Consider the following 21,106-nt stretch of genomic DNA (forward strand, 5'->3'; position numbering starts at 1 on the left):
CGATACTAGAGCTAATTTCTTAAACTGGACCTTTTCAAGTAAAGTTTTTTATATAAACCTGTGAGGATGATATTGCCATTGTCGCAATTAAAATGCCATAAGCCTACGTTGTCGTATTAGTTTAAAAATTGGGAAAAACCAAATTAAATTTGAATTTCGCGGGCAGGCCCGTCACATGGCCCTTAATTTAAATTCATGGTTACTATGCGTAAGAGCATGCGCTATTGCATGCATTGTTTCGGCAGCTTACATGACGCATACCTCTATGCAAGTTTACCCAAAATTAAAAAAGACTTCAATACCTAACCACACACTGGACTTCGTCTGTGTTGGTCTTAGCTGGCGGGCGTGCTCTGCCTTTTTGGAGTATTTTTTTTTTTTGTTAAAACTCACTGGAAAGCGCTCTAAACGAGTGCCGTGCATTGTTTCGGCAGCTTACATGACACATACCTCTACACAAGTTTACGCAAAATTAACAAGTGTAAATTAAAAATTTTCAACACCCCCGACAAATCATTTTCAAATAAATAATTATGTATATATCTAGGCAACGTCCATCTTGACAGCTTGACATTTGTCAATTGACACTTGAATATTATGAACCTAAGGGTTATCTAACCTTCTTTTCTACAAGAAAACTAGAAAATAGCTGATAACTTTTAAACGGCTGAAGCAATTTTTTTGGATTATAGCTAAGAACACTCTCGATCAAGCCACCTTTCAAACAAAAAAAAGTAAATTAAAATCGGTTCATTCGTTTAGGCGCTACGATGCCACAGACAGATACACAGATACACAGACACACAGATACACAGATACACACGTGAAACTTATAACACCCCTCTTTTTGGGTCGGGGGTTAAAAACGACTCCAATACCTAACCACACACTGGACTTCGTCTGTGTTGGTCTTAGCTGGCGGGCGTGCTCTGCCTTTTCGGAGTATTTTTTTTGTTAAAACTGTCTGGAAAGCGCTCTAAACGGGTGCCTTGCGTGTGTCGGCGAGCGCCGGCACAGACGGGGTCCATACTTGTATAGTTTCCCTAACTTGTTACAAATAACTACAAACTTGACATTGGCTAATCTTTGTAAAGCCAGACGAGAAAAAAACCACACACTAAAAATCAAAAAACTAATTTAATTTATTACCGAATATAATATGAATATTATGTATGTACAAGAGTTAGGCCTCATTCGCACGAGAGCTTTTTTAACGTCCGTTAAAAAAGCGTTCTAATAGAACATGCATTCCCAAGTACCTATCTGTTCACACGTAAACGCATTTTAACGCGCACTTTGTATTTTCAGGGCAACGCCGCGTTTTAACGCAATGCTTTTTTAACGCTCGTGCGAATTAGAGCTTAACATAAATATTTCTATAATATCTTTCCTCCTTTTTTGCAGTCTGTTAATAAAACATCATTTTTTGTATACGTTCTTCGCTAATACTGCGATTTTCTTCCTTCTATTGTGACAAGTATATTTTTAAACGAACTTTAGCATAATTCTTGCCTCAGCCAACATTCCACCTAAATGTATATTTTTTATTTTATAAGAGATAGCTAAAAATAGAATAATTTTGACAATGTGCAATTCGACAATCAGAAATGCTTCAGGATAAATCAGAAACATACTATCACGTAACCAACAACTGTTTTTGTAAAGATTGTGGTTTTATAAAGATACCTATTAGTTATTATTGAGTATCTAGCTAAAGTTAACTTATGTACTTATATTTTTAAGATTTAATATACAAAATAGGTAGTAAGACGAAAATAATATGTGCCTTACAATATAAATCAGTCCTACTGTAATTATACTATTATTTAATTATGTGATAGCTTCAAAACATTATAAATGCACAAAGTGCTTTAATATACTTAATAAATGAATTATTAATGTTTTTATTAATATGGTAGTTTTATTAGTCTCTGTTACCTACTTATAGTTTATGAAGAAATGTGTATAAATTAAAAACGCAACGTAGTGGCATGGAAAATCTTTATTGAAGTAAATATATTTATAAAGTCAGTACAATTTAAGTTCAATAGTTTCCAAAAATATTAAAGTGCAGGTTGCTGATCACCTGGCAATGTTAAATATGATTATTTCTTAATTAAAATACAAGCTAATATTGAGAAAACTGTAATATGTGAATAATAACATGTATATACCTAAATAAAATCATGACAAAAATATATTTTAGGCAGGCTCTGAATTACACTGCTCTGTGCTGTTGTTATCCTGGCCACAGTTCACGATACGTAATAAACTTAATTAATTAGACACCGCAAACGTCACTTGAAAATTTGTACTCGCCATAAAGGACGAGTGCATTCAACCGTCCAAATTCTCAAGCGACATCGGCGGCAGACAAATTTGGTCAAAATAAGATGTGCAACTAGTCAAAACAAACTACGTCTGTCCACACGAAAATACGGTGCAAAATGATGACTAATGTATGCGATCAATTCCTGCGGAACGCGGTGGACAGATACATACTAGTTGGGCATCTTAATTTTACGATAAAATCAATTTACAAACTACGCAATGTATATATTCATGTATACAATAATCACTAAGTGTATGAATGTATAATAATGTAAATACATTTTCATGAAAACAAAATAATATCATGGAATATTCAAAGAGCCAAAATTTGAGATTAACTCTACCTCGATATTTTTAACTTCTAAGATCTAGGCACAATGCAGCAAAGACTCCTGTATGGATAACAATATTTTCGTTGACTGTGGGGCAAAATAGTCTAATATAATCGGTCAACACCATCACACAAAGTACTGAAGTCATTATCTGAGACTGCTCGCTTCGCGAACACGGCATCGAGTGAAATACTGGTAGAAAAGGTAGGAACGGAGCGGAGCGGAGTGTACAGTGCGTGCGTGGCGCAGTCCAGACAAGCGTTCAGAGCCCGACTTGTGTGATGCCGCTGGCGCCCCGCGCGGTCTCGCGGCGCCCGGCCCTGCGGTCGAGCCTTTCGGCGAGCCGCATACAAGGCAACTACGTCTAATAAATCTTTAACGCTTACAATTTTTTCAAAGTTTACGGAGGGTATTGTCTGTTAGATATAATTTGTGTCACCGAAGTCCACCATTATACGTACACCCCATGTGGACTAACTCTTAAGTTTAAAATACTTTAACAGAATAAAATTATTGAGCAATATATTCTTATGAGAATATAGTAGACATTTGCTCGGCTGCACCAACTATGGAAAAAAATATTTAAATCCTAATATCAAATACCAATGCACACTCCACAAATGTCATTTTCATATATCAGAGTAAAAATCACTAATTAAATTGAATAAAATCAATAAATAATTTAATTGAATAAAAGAAATCTTTGGATCAAAATTAAAATATGCATTTGGGACATGCACCTCAACACACAAACACAAATTACAATAAATTTCAATCGTTATTAACGTAAAAATGACAAGAAACTTAAAAAGTGTAACCTAGGATATACTTAAATCTAATTTAAAAACGAAAGCCATTTTAAACATATACTTAAACACGAGGGACATACAGAGTTTGCAAATTTTGTGTAAGTAAAAAACTCAATCTCACATTACGACAAATGTAAGCAAAATAATGATAGCATGCATTGGTGCAAGAACTTTGTATGAAGACATGTCTCTAATGGTTTGGGTCGCTACAACTTAATCTAAAATACACCAAATTAATGCACTCGAAAATGTGTAAACAGCATTCAAACGAATATTACATTTCTGTCTACATGTGACGTATTGTGAGACACAGATTAATATGATATGTTTTGTTATTTACTGAATAATTTGCGTGATGAATATATTTAAATGGCCGCTTATGTGAAAAAAATTATGCTTATAGTTATAGAATCAAATGAATTAAAAAAATAAGATACTACAATACGTAAATACCAAGAATTGTATATTAAAATATTTGTACTTTTACTGACTAAAGGAAAAAACATTGGCAACTGCTAATAATCCTACAATTGTAAAAAAAATAACTTGTATAATGTAGATTGAAAATGGTCTTCTCAAATTCGTTCACTCTAAATGTGGAATGCAATTAGAATTCTTTAACAATATTAAAAGGTATAATAATATATTAAATTTTTATAATCAGCTCAACAATGTATATAATCTATAATAATTTAAAAGCCTAGATCCAAACTGTGATATTTATTGCACAAGCACTCTGTGGCTTAGAATTCCGACCGGAATAGAGCTCACAACCTTAAATTGTCGGTTTGAAGTGGAGAGACCAAATTATTGGTGGCGTCGAGGTGGGTGAAGATATCTACACATTAACACGCTACATACAACTTATCGTACAGTGAAAACTTGATGACTATTACTTGTAACTTTAATGGCATTTCCTTTTCTCAGAGCAAAAATTAATTTTCTACAAATTTTTCGATCCCTATGCTCGGTAGGTAAGCAGGTGATCAGCTTACTGTGCCCTAACCAGACCGAAGATTAAAAGATAAAAGAAACTCGGCAAACCCCCACCCACAGTCATATTGCGGTCCGATAGTGATAATACAGTACTGATTGGTGCCCACTCCACCAGAACCAGCGAGCCGTGCTTGGTGCCACAACATAGGCAATACGCCCACCTCCAATAGGGAGGGTAACATTAGAGCTCACCTTGTGCGCTGCAAACCCTACAATATCTCACTACCTGGCACTCGGCGTTCCCGTTCAGACGACGCGCGATCTGTAGTGCCACGTAATGCGATAACTACATCTACTGAAGTAATTTATTGCTGGATACATAAGGGAATATAGATTCAAGAGAAATATATTTACCAAAAATTGCTTTATAGTGTATATAGGTAACTTTTAAAGATTCCCGAGAAAGGCTACTGTAATGTACTCTAATGATACAATTATTATCAAGTAATGTCAATGGACAATAGATACCATTTGACCTGCCATTACCCCATGACTAAGTGCTTACTCGCTACAGCACGAATATACAGCCGGGACGCGAGCCTCGAGCCCGCCGCCAGCCACACCCGACACCATTCCTAGGGCAAACGCGGCACACTGCTCTCCGTATATTGAAAACACTAACTTCTACATAAAACGTCTACGCCGACACCTACATAAGATACATGGCAAGAACAAAAGGAAACATTGTCAACGATATATCACCGAAACGATCGAGGATAAATTAATATTATACAAATGATAATACTTTCGCACATACGGCCATATAGTGGTGCCGATGTAGTAATAGTTTGAAAAATTACACGTACATATTATATATTAAAACTTCAAATTTATTATTATTGAAATTCACACACATAAAATAGTATAATTTGTAAAATTATCCAAAACTTATCACTTTTAATAATTTTATGCAACCCTAAGCAATATTATTAATAGCGTCAAACGCTCCCTTTGGGGCTCATTAAGTTATATTTCGGTTAATTTTACGTCACTAACACACTATAATTTTGATCAATGGACAACAAATTAAAATTGAATATTATAATAATATTAAAACCCTGAATAATTAATTAATAAAACAAAAAATTGGCAACAATTATGAACTAATTATACACATATCATACAATAAAATAATTATCATGTGCACAAATATCGTAAGAAAATAATTTGGCAGTAAAAATTCGTAATCTAAAGGCCCATCGCACTGGCCAAAAATACTATAAATATAGGCCCGAAACATATTATTATATTAAAACAAAACAGTTAATCGATAAAATCAGAGTATTAATCACACCTATCGTCCGCGAAGGGTAATGACTCTTTATAACCTATTCAAAAAAATAAAGAAAATAAAATTCCCTAATACTATCGGGACAAAAATCCTGAAACAATAACTTAAAAACAATAAGAAAAATAAACCCAAAAGTTACTCACTAATAAATAGAGGATTCAAGACTCAACGTCAAAAATTTAACTTATCACTGGGTTTAGACCAGCTCACGCCTGCTGCGCCTTGGGTAGTATATGTCTCTCTATTATTGCTCATATCACATTAGTGTTGCTAAGGTATTTTAAAACTGTTCCAATACGCAACAAATAAAACAATATTACTAATTAAGTACATACATTAAATTACACGTTTAGTTACTAGTGAATTGCTAGAATATAATATTTTTCATGAATGATAATAATATGGCTCAGCAATACACTTGTATTTTGGTTAAAGGTTAAAAATATTTCGTTACAAACTAAAACAAATGTTTATAGCTTAATTAATTTTATAATACATTATAATTCAGGAACTTAATATTGTTAAAAAATTTACCTACATATTTCATGTAAACTATTCTTTTGTCTTTTAATTTTACTGACATGCGAAAATCTAGAGAGCGCTTCAAATAAATTGTAAACAAAATATCACACTTTAAAATGTTTTAGGTGGTCTGGTTAAGTACTTCTTCATTACAACATATTGCAAATCTAATAACGAATAGCTACGGGTACGAAGACTTTCGTTATGTCATAGGTAAAATTTCGTTAACAAATAAAAATGCAAAATACTACTCTTTGGAAGACGAAAGCCTCGATGGAATTGTAAAATCGTAAAATATTTCTCGTTTATCGTTAGGATTTGCAATACATATTTCACCATACCATTATCAGTATTAATAATTATCCAATATACATCAAACATCTAAATAAGATAAAACCAAGAAATATTTATTACATGAAAATTTTGTTTTTAATAATTTTATTCTACTAACCACAATTTTAACATTTTTTTTTGTTCTACTACCTAAACATTTTATGAATCTCAATTTGGAATATTAAATGTGGGTAGCTATAAAAATATATACTTTGGCGAACTGTATACGAATTTCAAACATATCAATTTGTAGAAATAAAATTTGTTTATAATGGCACATTCATGGATATATTATATTGCTAGTATAATATATTGTAATTCGACGAAAAAATACGGCACATTGAAACATTGTTACTGTTTTGTGACGTGTACCCGTTAATACCGTTAACTATTCTATTATAATATTTAAAAATTCCAATTCTCTTAGAAATGTATATGCACGAAGATGCCACATAAACAGTTTCCTTTCGTATTTCTTTTTAATTATTATCAGTACAGTTATTTTCTTTTGTTTAGTAACAGTGGCCTTCCAATATAATTAGCATAAGATAAATTTAAATTAACCAAACCGTATATATCAATATTATAATAGCCTAGTTATGAAAAAAATTTCAAATATAGGCTCCTAAAACAAGAGTACATGAAAAAACGTTTTGTATAGACACAAGAAATCTGTAAATGGTAAATATATTTTAACGGACAATATATAATATTGTATACGCGATTAACCTAAACTAGATGGCACGTTATTACAGTGTCGCCTCCTTTGGTCATAATAAAAACAAAATTTTGCTAACAACAAACTCAATTGTGCGTTTAGGCGTGACTTTTTCCGAATATTCGCTCGCAGAGAACATTAAAATGCCAAAAGTATGCTCTGGAGGCAAACGTATACAATCGGATAGTTAATACGGAGCAACGCATGTACTAACGAGGCGACACACCCACGCAGACCCCTAATTGACATGTATTATTAAACTTCACCTGAACTAGGAACCATACCAGCTGCTAAATTTAGAAACAAAATCGTAATTCCAGTCAACGGTTAGGAAGTGCAAATATGCTTTCGTTTGATCATAGACTAATCATATTTGGCAGTGAGTTAGAGCGCTTGCCACCTTGTGAGCTCTAAAGCCCACACTAAACTAAGCTTTTTGTTCTTGCCCTAAAATTAATGTATTATTTAACGAGCGGTGGTGCGTATATAGGTATTCAATCAAAATATATAAAAACAATATAGTCAACATTATTATTAAAGCGAATATCCTAAATATGAAAACCCTACAATCAAACTGTTATCGTAACCCTCTCTTAACGTGCATATTGACTGGACAATAACATATGTAAACAAAGAGATATTAGCCTAAACTTTGGATTGTCTGTTTTTACAACTAAATGCAACCATAATAAAAAAAAAGTGAGATGAATAAAATCGAAAGTATCTAGTACTTTGGGCATTACATCTATCTACTAGCAGTGACGCCAATTAATCTTCAATTAAAAATTTCACAACATAAAGAAGACAATGAAATAGAAAAATTGGGATCACCGTAGCAAACGGATAAAATGTGACTATCGTGAAAAACACAAAACAACAAAAAAGTAAGTAATCAAATACTGTTTTAGCAAAAATGTTAAGCTTTGTAAAATCAGCAATTAAATATAATAATATAGGGAATAAATGTGAGATCTTGTAGTATGCAGACTTACAGCCATTGAGTTATTCCTCAGACAATGTAAAGGGTGTTGAGGACTAGAACGTGGTGATTATTCTTAGCGAGCGTCACGATGTAGCCTTCCGACGTTATCTTCAGGCCGCAGCAGCGCGATACCTGCAACGATTCACTTTATGAATAAAATACATGTATTGTGAACGGCCTCCAAACAAGCACTGTGGCCGCTATAGCTAGAAAACTGGCAATGAAAAACACATGCAATCAAATAAAAAGAACTTTAAACCTTGGGTGTTTGTGTGTGTGCGTGTGTGTCTGCGTGTTACAAAGCGAGACATATCTTTTCGCCGCACATTGGTTCGTCAGACGTTTCATTTCGGATGCCGTATGAAAGCAGACAACTGTATACACGGCCAGTGGCCACATAGAACTTTCAACTTGTTGCTGTGGGAGTCGCTGATGAGCACGTCCGCGACGTCAGACATGTTTGATTCCGTTGGGGAAGTTGGTAACGCTCTCGCAGCTGATGATGTTACCAACCTTCACATATGGGCACTCGAACTCGGTGACGAGGACGCCGTCGCGCGAGAACACGGCCACATGGAACTTGTTGCCGTGCGAGTCGCCGATCAGCACGTCGCCGGCGTCAGACACGTCGATACCGTTGGGGAAGTTGGTCACATTCTCACAGCCGATGCGACGCAGAAACCGGCCTTCGTCGTCGAACACGACCACACAGTGCCCCTTGAAGTCGCACACGTAGAATTCCTTGCCTGTAAATAATTCATTATTTCTATTTTTTAACCAAACTCGTTTTTACAGGCTGATCGATAACGCTCAACTGCAATCTCATCTATAGGTCAGAGATTTTATAAACCAACTCAATTTATTTTCTAAGAGTGAAGTCTGCCTTTGTTGCAGCGACGCATTCCTAGGAAACTATGACTAGGAAACTATAGGACGGAGGGACTCTGATAGGAATCCGGCTTAAAAGGGTGAAATATGTTGATTATTTTAATCCATACTCTAACTACTTATACTTATAGTAAAAGAGAAAAACTATAAACTTTTTTATCTCGGAAAATTAGAGTTGCCATGGGATTTTTAAAACCTTAAATTCACGTGTGCAAAGCCGCGGGCATCAGAGAATAATAACCAATATTTCTCTCGGCAACTTTATCCAAAAGGACCTAATTCTAAAGAACTATTCTGACTTACCACTGATAGCGATATCTGACGGCTCTCTCATGCACTCACTGCAATCGAACCAGCTCATGAGATCGCCTTCTTCGGACAGGATGAAGACTGTTGGTGTCACACTGTCTACAGCCACAATGAGACCTTCAGCGGTGACTGCTAGACCAGCGACTATGTCGATGAAGCGTACCTGAAATCACGAGCTTTACTTATTTAAGCTTATTATATGGATACATATATTTATTTAAATATAAAATGTTAAAGAACAACAACTTTCTGTTATAACTGATTTGTGCTTGCGCACTTATGTATTTATTTCTCAGATAACCGAGGGAGAGTGCTGGTTTTCCTTAACCCAGATCTAAAAAATCTAGCTAGGATAGCCAGTTCTTGATCTTGCAACATCCTAAAAAAAATTTAATAAAATAAATAATAATAATTAAATAATTAATAATAAATAAAATAAATAATATTATAAATGTGCAAGTTTGGGTGTTCGTTACTCATTCACGCCACACTGACTGAACCGGTTTGGAATTTTCAAAAACCTATAATCAAGCGGACGAAGTCGCGGATATCTTCTAGCATATACCGAAGTAGTTTATCGAAAACGAATTACATACAAAAATACCTACAGCCAAAAATGTCTTCATGTATGTTGTTGTTGATAATACTAAATAATAAAACCTTAATATTTCAGTGGCCAAAGTAACACATGAAAGCATTGCAATGTCGCCGACCGGTAGCATTAAGATTTTTTTTTTATTAATAAATATTATATTAATATTTAAAAATATCAATATTAAAAGTATCATATTTATAATATAAAAATATCATAAATATAGTTTATTTATTTCAAAACACCATAAATTCCAAAATAGGCCATTTTGTACCCTTTGTTGATCATGGGATAATATAACTGGGTCTAATTATTTATTATCAAATATCAATTATTTTCCTGTAGCATTATTATTGAATATTTTTACCTGTTGTTCCAAATAAAACTTTCCTGTTTTAAGTTTTGACTAAATTAAAATACTTAGTTTTAATAATATTAGGAGATTAAATTATGATTGATGAGAATATAATTTTTAACTATTATTAAACCGACTATTATTATATCTACCTAAAGAATAAAAAAGTCGTTAAAAATAAATTAGACGTACGGCGATTTTCTTCAAGAAATGTCCGTTTTTGGTAAAAATTTGCATGCGCGATCTCTCGTTCCCGCGATCGCAAACGACGAACTTCCCTGTGGCGCGCACGACCGCAACTTTACGGGGATACCAGAGTTGACCCTCCTCCTTGCCCGCCACCCCAAAGTTGAACTTGTGGTTACCCGACTTGTCGAATACCTACAAATATGGTATAATGTATTTATACAAACATTTAGAAAGTACATAGCGTTTTTTATGTTTACAAATTCATACCGTTATGCGGTGATTGTTTGTATCGGCTACGATGATGTCTTCATCGTTCCCGAGACAGAATCCATGAGGCGAATTGAACTGGCCCTTTCCTCCGCCTAACTGACCAAACTTGAATCTAATATGCATCGGGGTAGCCTTGTTGGCGCGCACGAGCGGTGCCGGCGGAGCGACCAGAGCGGCCTCCTCTGCGGGCGTCAACAGCGGCCTGCCCGGAGACACGCCCCGCGGTCCGACGCCGCCGATACCGCCGACGCCTCCGACTCCGCCAAATCCATTTACATCTACAATATAATCAGAACTATTTTACTTACCTATTTATAATCTATACTAATAAATAAAATTGGAGTGTCTGTCTGTAATTTCGAAATAACTACCGCATATTAAGGTCACATGGTTATTTGAACGATACTATAACTGAATCACACGTTTTTAAAATTTTTGTCTGTCTGTCTGTCTGTCTGTCTGTCTGTCTGTTTGAAAAGGCTAATCTTGGGAACGGCTGAACCGATTTTGACGGGATTTTCACAGACAAGTAGAGAATTGACCACGGAGTAACATAGGCTACTTTTTTAACCGACTTTCAAAGAGGGAGTTGTGTTTTTCTTCCTATGTACACCGAAATCTCCGAGATTTCTGAACCGATTTGCGTCATTTCTTTTTTAATCGATAGAAGAACTTTGCGACATTGTTTCATAAAAAATTTGGAGTCCAACTCCTCAATCCTGATGCTGCAGGGGATCTGACCAATCCACGCGGGCGAAGCTGCGGGCATCAGCTAGTCATTTAATAAATACAGTCAAAATAATATAAGTTAATAAATACAAAAAGACAAAAGTCGATCGGATCTTACCAGCATTCAATCCGAGCTTTGCGAGCGCTTGTAAGTTGTTATAAGCTTGAGGAGAGTTTAGATCTCCAGCGAGTAATTCGGCGAGAGTAAACGGTGGAGCCGGTGACGCGTGAGGCGGTGGTGGAACTTCCTTCTCGGCGATGCTTGCCAGTTGTTGCAGGTTGTATTCCACCATCGATGGCAGAGCGGGCACCCCACCCACCCCGCTGACAGCTCCGACGCTGTTAACGTTGACGACTCCCGGAAGGACACCGGGGTTCGGAACGGCGCCCACGCCCGGCACTGCGCCGACTCCTGGCACTCCCATTCCGGGCACTCCCCCGACGCCGGGAACCCCCACTAAGCTGCCGACCGATACGCCCGTGACCCGGCGAACATTACCCAGTGGATAGTCATCGAAAACTGGTGCATTTGTTACCGATATGGCGGGTGAATGAGAATTCGAAGTCACGGAGACTATGGCCGAGGATTCACTCGCTCGTTTTCTTTCTTCGGCTATAGTTGCTTCAGTGCGGAATGTACCAAACGTTTCCTCCGTTACCGAATCAAATTTTTCCGTTTTGGTAACAAATTCCAATGAATAATCCACGTCGAATTCGGGAGCTCCTTCTAATAGCCGTGCAAACTGAGAAGCAACGGTTTTCTTTAACATGACAATTTCGGTGCCATCCCCCCTTCTGAGAAGTCTGGCGGCAAATTTACAAGCACAATCAATACGTTGCACAGTTTTATCAACGCGATCGAAGAGATCCATTACCTTCAGTTCTCTTTCCTTATGTAATCTTTCTAACTCCGCCAGAGCCTTTTCACGACACCTCTCTAAAGCTGCTTTGTAAGCGTGAAAAGCCTCGTTGATGACGCTTTCAGCATCATCTCTCTGTCGCTGCAAATCACCCAGAGCGTCATCAAGTTTTACCGATGCGCATCCAGCGGCGACAGCCCGAGCGTTAGCTTCAACAATAAAAGTACGCAGCTCCGCGCGTAAATTGGGTTCCGCGTTGACAATCCGCTCACAGTGGTGCTCTCCAACTTTATGATCGACAGCCAAACATTCCGAGCAAGCGCCCACCTCACACTCGCAGCAATAAAACTTGAGACACTCGCCAACATGACGAGTGCAGAATATTGGCTTGTGCACTGCAGCTTTTTCTTTGGATGACCTGAGAGCATCGAATGGCACAACACGATGATTTTCAAAACACCTCATGAACTCATGCGCGGAATTGCAGTTAGCGCATAGGAAATGAGAACAATCCGTACATCTAGCAACAGCAGGTTCCTTGCTTTTGCAGCAAGTACAAACAACCGACTGGTCCATGGTGGAAACATCCAAGATATTCGTAAGGACATAGTCTGATGGAAGTGATACCGCTCCTCCTACAGGCATCTAAATAAATATAAAACATTTACATTTTGTTGTAATTTTCTCTTAATTTTATAAAATTATGTATAAAAAAGAGTGATTACTACCTTAGTTTCTTGTTTGCACAGGGGGCATTCAACAGCCACATCAAATTTAAGCGAATCCCCAGCTTCATTCACCATCAGTTTGTCAATACATGCTTCACAGAATACATGAAGACATGATAATACACGAGGACTGCACAATTTATTGCTAAAAATTAAAAACATCAATGATAATTGTTACAATTACAAACCATCAAGCTATGTGTGTTTGTGACTTCATTAAGTGCAAAGGATAATAAAAATTACTCACTCGCAAATTTTACAATTCTGCTCTTGTTTCCCACTATCAGTAGACTCTAAAGACCCCTCATCACCAAGACTAACAAGTCCATCCCCATAAAGCTCACCATTCATTTCTTCCATTTTGACTTAATAATTACAGTGTTGTATAATGTATATTTTTTACTTCAACCAACAATAATCTGAAAAATAATTAACAATTGTTTAACTATACTAACCAACAGTAAAGTACAGTAAGCTTTTAACCAGCTTTTTTTTTAAATGTGCTATGCAAGAAGACTACGTCTTCCTCGCCCCTTAATTCAGGTCACCCTCTCGACTTTCGAGATAAAATAAAATAAAAAATATATTCATACTCTGCGCAGTGAGCCTAAACAATGATATCCTACATGCTAGGGTAAGAAAAAAAAAATTTCCAGCTCCTTTTTCATGTATGGGGAGCCCCCTTGAAAAATAATTTAGTTGAACTTCTGATTTATTTTTGTACAGGATGGCCCGTAGAAATATAAGTCCTAGAAGTAATTGTTAATAGTATGTAGAGACAGTTTTAAGTGTACAAGTATAAATAAGATAGAATGGACCTACCAGAGCTACATGGTCGCACTAGTGACCCAGCTCTTTAAATAAGAAAAAAAAAAATCAATATTTAGTTTTGGGTTAACGTTTTGCACCAAATATCAAAATTTCGGGTTTGTAACTCAGTTTCTCTTCAAGCTAGATACCTGTGACACGCGGACAGACATCCTGTAAATAGAGTTCTGTCTAGTTAGTTTCATAAGTTTCTGACAACCCGTACCACTAGTAGACAGTATCATTTATCAGGTTGATTTAACAAAAAAATTGCAAAAATATACTAGACCTTACCTAAGAGCCGTTGACACTCTTTACAGTGTAAGTACTACCTGTGTGTGTGTGACATGCGATTGTGTGTTTAGTTTTTATATCTAAAGACTTCTCATAATTTCTAAACTACTGATTAGATTTTTAAAATGTGTTTGTTGTTAGCTACGTCTCATCATTCCGTATGTTATAGACTATTATGACATTATTACAAATCCAATATGTGCAGTATGACCAACATAAAACCAAAAAATATTTCAAATTTGTTAACAAAGTAACTTTTTCATTGTACACAATGATTCCTAAAATATGAACCCATTCATGAGTGGTGTTAAATTTAAAAAGCTAGTAAATAAGTAATTTTGATCCCTAAATGTGTTTTTATTCAAATAATTTATCAAGCGTAAATTAAAAATTTACAACACCCCCTACAAATGAAGGTCACAGTAACTAGAAAAGAGCTGATAACTTTCAAACGATTTTCTTGGATTATAGCTAACAACACCCTTGATCAAGCCACCTTTCAAATAAATAAAAACTAAATTAAAATCAGTTCATTAGTTTAGGAGCTACGATGCCACAGACAGATACACAGATACACATGTCAAACTTATAACACCCCTCTATTTGAGTCAGGGATTAAATTCAAATTCAAATACAATGTAAAGTATTATTTATGGGTATAATTATTGTACCCATATAAAAAACTGGTACTGTTATATAGTAATTAATATGTTAGTTAGAGAAGAATAAAGTCCATAAGTTCCTTATAGGGTCAGCCATTAGTACTATTATACTATAATATATACCTAAAAAACCTTATTTATAATAGTGTGCATTAAAAGCACCGTATGAAACTGTCCATCAATTTCTATTACCTTCCTGTTGGAAATTGCTGGTGCATGGACATCAAAGAGCTGATTACTGTTTTTTTTTTTGCAATGAAGCATTTCCCAGTAAGTGGAACAAAAGTACTTTGCGTGGTTATTAATGTATTTCTACATTGAATAACAGTCTTCGTCACACAAAATCATTCCAAATATATACTAAATCAATTTATTATATAGAAGGGCTGGCTAATTTTTTATGCAACGGATCAATCTGGCTCTATAGGGTAGATAGGCAGCCAGTATTCTTGGCACTATTCCATGCAGGCATGATTTTTACAGTAATTAGATAGGACTAGCTTTAAGTTTTATTACATAAATATTTTCTAAGACATCACTACATGGCGGAAACACTCACATTCTTAGGACACATTACTTATTCTTTCAATATTGATCTAAACCTCGAAGAATTGACTAAGAATTTGCAGTACTAATCAACACTTAATATTATTAGGTACTTAAGTACTTAACATTCAAATAAACCTTAGAACTATTATTCAGTAGACTGTATATTTAATTATTAAAATAATAACTCTTCGATAATAGGAAAATCTATAATATTTTCAATAGAGAACTCAACTTACCCAACACTTGACGAAAAATACAATAAAAATGCTGGTCTGGTCCATACATTTTCTATAGGTATATTCCAAATAAACTGCAGTATTTCGAAATTGATACTCTTTAAAATCGAATTAAAATATTTTGTACAAGGATGGATCACGAAAGGTTGGTACATAACTAAGTTCTACATAGGTATAAACCTACAATGAAGTACCTATCATAAACGCAATGCACCATGCACGCTGCAGACAATGGCGAAGGTCGATAGTCCATTCAACACTATTTTTGACTATTACTACTGATACTACACATTTCGTATTATTTAATATTTAGATTTACAAACCTTTAACAGTTATATTTAGCGGAAAGGGCGATATTCAAACACGCAGAATGTTCTACCACGCCGTAACTATGAGAAAATTCATCACTATGTAAATAAATTTAAAAAATGAGCATCAAGCTTCAACAGATATATTTTTTTTAAATAAAATAGTTTCTTCGATGAATTAAAGGAAATGTTTTGTCACGTTCTCATTTTAAAAAGACAAATGAATACATCACTGTTTTAGTTATTGATTTTTTCGGTTGCGCTCAAAAGGTTTTTTATTAGCCACAGAGACATCAGACAAATAGTCACGGTTTTCCAGTTTATTACTTTACTCTATGGTCAACAGCCCATCCAGCATAGATTATCTACTATACAGTGGAACCCCGGTAATCCGACTTAAACACCTACTCTGAAGTACAAATCATACTTCACTACGTATGACAAATTTAGTAAATTCAATAATAATAGACATGTCGGATTACAGGGGGTGCCGGATTAGACAGGGACCGGATTACCGGGGGTCCACTATATTACCATCCAGTAGGTAGGTACCTTTTATAACCCATAGATATGTAGAGATGGGCCCATCAAAGAAAAAAAATGCGCTCACAAGTTAAAGAGAATTGGCAAAAGTCTCTGGATCACGCATTATCGTATCGCTCGTGTTTTTGACTGTCGAAAATGGCGTCATGTGCGGTCAAATCTTGCAAAAACCGTACGGAAATCCATCAAAAAAAAGATGGAATAACATTTCACTCGTAAGTATATCGTTTTCTCATTTAATTTAACGTATAAGCTGGGTATATTTTTAATTTTGCTATGATTAAATATTTGCCGCAAAAATATCGTACAATTGGAATACAGAAAGAATGGAGTCATGTTATTTTTTTTGAAGTAAAACTTTTTATTCGCGTATGACAGACTACTTATGATCTTGAATATATTTAACTATGATTGTATGTTTGTAAGTGTTTGTATATAATTAACTGTTTTACTATGTATGTATATTTGTACTAGTAGACTAGCGATGTTTCCGATATTCACATCCTCACCCGCAATTGTGAAGCTTACGCATTGATTTGGGCATCCACATCTGCATCTACAATAATAATAATCAATGCGGATAGTCACGCGGATGCGGATGTTGCAAGTCGCGAAAACTATATATGTATGTTTGAGTGTATACATGCTTATATGTATTTTTTATGTATTTAACTATGTATATTTATGTATGTGTTTAACTATTTAACGATGTGTGTACTTTGTATGTATACGTCGTACGTATGACGTAGCTATATTTTAGCGATTTTGCGGGCATCCGCATCCGCAACGGCGAAGCTGCCGCATTGATAGAGGGTTCCGTACTACAGAAGTTTTTTTGGTTATGGTTTATATTATTACATATTATTTGTGAAAATTCTTTGTTAGATTCATTATGTAATGAATCATATCTGCACTAATAATATTTTTAACGCAAAAAAAAATTGACGAAATATTGCACAAAACAGCTCCGTTCCATCCTTATTCTTTTTAATAATAGAGAGTTGACGCTCGCGTCAAATTCACTGACGAGTTCAATGACGTAATATTTATTTTTTTATAGGCTCATTTTTGTAAACGGATTTATATGGGAATGACTTATCCTTACATATCTATGTTATAACCTGATTCCTGATTCACACAATTATCTGGCAATACTGCTATGCTGTTCTCTAGTCTTAGACTAAGTTTGACCACAGAGTAATGACACATATCTATGGTAATGACAAATCTTTCAACTTTTTCTGTTTTTCAATGTTTCTACATTTGATTGTGAGTCCATTTTCAATAAGTAAGGAAAAAAAAAACATTTGTCGTCACAATTTATTAAAGTTAAAGTTTTGTAAAAATATTTAACATGACTTACATACCTAACTGGGAAGAGTTCGAAAAGTCAGCAGAGATGTTATATTTGCGTGATCCTCTAAACACTCGATACAGTTTAAAATATTCACATTCTAAAGGATTATTTTTGGTGAAAATTACCGACAACAAGAAGGTAAAAAACCTGCACTTTTAATTGACTTCTTAATTGACAAATTTATTATTAATTTGATATCAAACTGGCAAATTCTGTTTCACTCAAAAATAAAATGACAGGTCTAAATATATTGCGGTCCCTTTTATAAAGCTCCTGCAAGAAAGGATAGCACTAGATTAATAACTTGTTTAGAAATAGAATTAGCCAAAATATTGTGGTTAGTTTGGTTGGTCAAATTGGTTATCTAGGTACCTACTAAAGTATTTTTTGGTTTGGCGCAGACTTCAATATGGTATCCATACTTATTATTATAAATGCCAAAGTGTGTCTATCTGTCTGCTAGCTCTTCCGGGCTCAACACTTTAAAAGACTTGAGATTTGGTACAGAGTTAGCTTACATCCTGGGGACGGACATAGACTACTTTATATTCCTGCTAATAGGTAATCAAAGAGTTCCAACAGGATTCTTGAAGGACAAACTAACAAACAAACATACTTTCACATTTATATGGGCAGTGATGATATGTATTATGGCTAACAAACTACTTTTTATTAAGCCCTAAATACTGATGGCGATTGATTTGTTGTTACCCATTGAGGAGTTCCATCCTTTTTTTCAAAAACTCTTCATGAAATCTTCACCAAACATATGGTACCAACCTAACAGTATAACCCTTTAAAAAAACCAACCAAGTGCAAGTCAGACTTGCGCACTGATGGTTCCATACTTGGGTATTTTTTCCAAAATTTTGCACGATACAAAAACTATTATGCTTAAAAATAAAAATAAACTGTTTTAGATCGTACAAGTAAAGCCTTTTCATATGATATCCCACTTAGTATAGTTATCTTACTTTAAAAATTGATTTTTTTTATTTTTTTTCTGTGATGTGACCACATATTCAGTTTTCGAATCTTTTCCTTGTGCTATAAGAGCTACCTACCTGCCAAATTTCATGATTCTAGGTCAAGGGGAAGTATCCTATAGGTTTTCTTGATAGACACGACAGACAGACAGAAAGACAACAAAGTGATCCTACAAGGGTTCCGTTTTTCCTTTTGAGGTACAGAACTCTAAAAAAGAACTGTCAATCAATGAATGAATGAATGTCAATGAATGAACTGTAGAATCAGTTCTAATTTGACAGTTATGAAGTAAAATCAATAAAAAATTTGATTGTTTCTCCAAAATCCCTAATTTTTGTCCGGGTAAAAACTACCCTATAATATGTTAACCTGAAGTATCAGCTACCACTGTACTAAATTTCATTTAGATCTGTTCAGTAGTTTTCGCGTGATGCTGACACAGACAGACAGACCATTCCAAAAAATGTTTTGAAATCTATATCGATAAAATTATGTTTCCTCTGATTAAAATTTTAAAAGCACTTATAGGTATTTGATGTACAGAAGTATTATAAGTATAGATCTTAAAAGACAGGTCACACTTTCTATAAACATATCTAAAATTATTGTTTCTTATAATATATCAATTATTTTGTATGTTTCAGTGTCTCCAGTACAAAACTGAAGTTCAGCAAGATGTAAGAAAAATAGATAAATTCATATCAGATTTAATACGGCATATGGCATCAAATGATAATTAAAATTTTATAATAACAATATACATTGGTTTTCATTTTATTTTTTTTCAATATTAAGTATAATTGGCTGATTTACATAAATAAATTAGTCAAGTACCTAACTAACTTGATTTCATGCTGCATACAAGAATTTAGTGATAAGTCGCATAATTTGATAGTCTGATAAATTAATGTTTTAGTCTGATATTCTGAATCAGTGGAGTGGCTCGGAATACTTAATACTAAAGTTGAAGGTTTGACTTCAAAAGCATGTCATTTTTGTTTCCATACATAGGTAACTTCAATTCTGACTATTTATGCAATTACAGACTACATAGATACCTACATCTTTTACATGATAAACCCATAGTACACATGTGAAAGTGTTTCTGTCTGTCTGCTAGCTTTTTGCGGCCATCTGTATAACCGATTTAGACATTTGGCTCAGTCACTGAGTTCATTATAATATTATATTGGGCTGAGTGATAGCTTGTATCCCGGGGACACACAAGGACTATTTTTTGATTCGCTGTAGCTAGGTACCTACCTATTAGAAAACAAATACACATGGACGAAGTCGCGGGCATCACTTATAGAAGAGAAGCTCCTTTTTATTCTGAAAAGACACGCTAGATATTGTCGAAAGTTTTATCAAAGGCCAAGTGGAAAAAAGTCACAAGAAAACTTTTTAAATAGGGATATGGATGTAAACATTTTAAAAGGCAATCAAATAGTTATATCAATGATACCCGGGCCTACTGTTTTACTCGTGTTTTACTTTTAACCATAGAGTAATGCTTTTAATAATCTGTGGTATTTTTAACCAGGGTTATCAGATTTGGGAGAATCCTGCGATTTTAGTAGGAAGGATAAATGCTCCCGATTGAGCAGTTGGGACTTTGAGTTCAATGATGTAGTCTGTGCTTGATATTTTAAGTATTATTTCACCAAGAACAGGTCCATAATACCTATATTTTAGGCATGCTATACCTTGCATCACCAGGGAAGAGGAGTTGGAATTTGGAGTCTAAATAAAAAGTCGTAACTTGGTGCTTACAATATTTATTCACTATGAATAGTTAGTTCCAGAAGCAGCACATCTTAGGCGCGCTACCTGCATCAGGATTAAGGAGTTGGACCCAAACGGGTTGAATAGAAAACCACCACCTTTTTGAAAGTTGGCTTAAAATATACCTAATTCACTAGTTAAAGCAAAAAGTTTTTTAGAAACGAAATATTTGATGCGGACTTTCGAAAAACATACGTAACAAAACAAAGGTAAACAAACATTACTTTTTGATATACCTACATAAATATAGTTTTTTTGTGCCAGAAACTATCTCGAGAATCCTCAGAACACCCTCCCAAAGTTTTATCACAATCTAAATAATCGGTGGTTTAGCAACACAATAT

At 34.9% G+C, this 21,106-nt stretch overlaps 2 protein-coding genes across 4 annotated transcripts; one reads left to right on the top strand and one right to left on the bottom strand.

Moving 5' to 3' along the window:
• Positions 1–1,984: 1,984 nt before the first annotated feature.
• LOC123866523 (brain tumor protein) lies at positions 1,985–16,383 on the bottom strand. Its single transcript, XM_045908160.1, has 9 exons — positions 16,106–16,383; positions 13,482–13,653; positions 13,235–13,379; positions 11,765–13,151; positions 10,915–11,195; positions 10,651–10,839; positions 9,506–9,674; positions 8,828–9,060; positions 1,985–8,446 (listed from the first exon to the last, which is right to left on the bottom strand). Exons 2-9 carry the CDS (start codon positions 13,592–13,594, stop codon positions 8,342–8,344), a joined length of 2,622 nt encoding a protein of 873 aa, XP_045764116.1. The 5' UTR covers positions 13,595–13,653; positions 16,106–16,383; the 3' UTR covers positions 1,985–8,341.
• Positions 11,260–19,743, top strand: LOC123866525 (signal recognition particle 9 kDa protein). Of its 3 annotated transcripts, none has more exons than XM_045908162.1 (4): positions 11,260–11,265; positions 16,152–16,154; positions 17,969–18,128; positions 19,622–19,743. In XM_045908162.1, the coding sequence occupies exons 3-4, from the start codon at positions 17,988–17,990 to the stop codon at positions 19,715–19,717; spliced, it is 237 nt and encodes a 78-aa protein (XP_045764118.1). In that variant the 5' UTR covers positions 11,260–11,265; positions 16,152–16,154; positions 17,969–17,987; the 3' UTR covers positions 19,718–19,743. The 3 variants fall into 3 exon arrangements, with proteins under 3 accessions (XP_045764118.1, XP_045764119.1, XP_045764117.1); XM_045908163.1 differs by lacking the exons at positions 11,260–11,265; positions 16,152–16,154 and adding exons at positions 13,176–13,190; positions 15,939–15,943; XM_045908161.1 differs by lacking the exons at positions 11,260–11,265; positions 16,152–16,154 and having other exon boundaries at positions 17,837–18,128.
• The last annotated feature ends 1,363 nt before the right edge of the window (positions 19,744–21,106 follow it).

Source organism: Maniola jurtina, chromosome 6 (assembly GCF_905333055.1).
Source record: "Maniola jurtina chromosome 6, ilManJurt1.1, whole genome shotgun sequence".
In the NCBI taxonomy this organism is placed as follows: Eukaryota; Metazoa; Arthropoda; class Insecta; order Lepidoptera; family Nymphalidae; genus Maniola; species Maniola jurtina.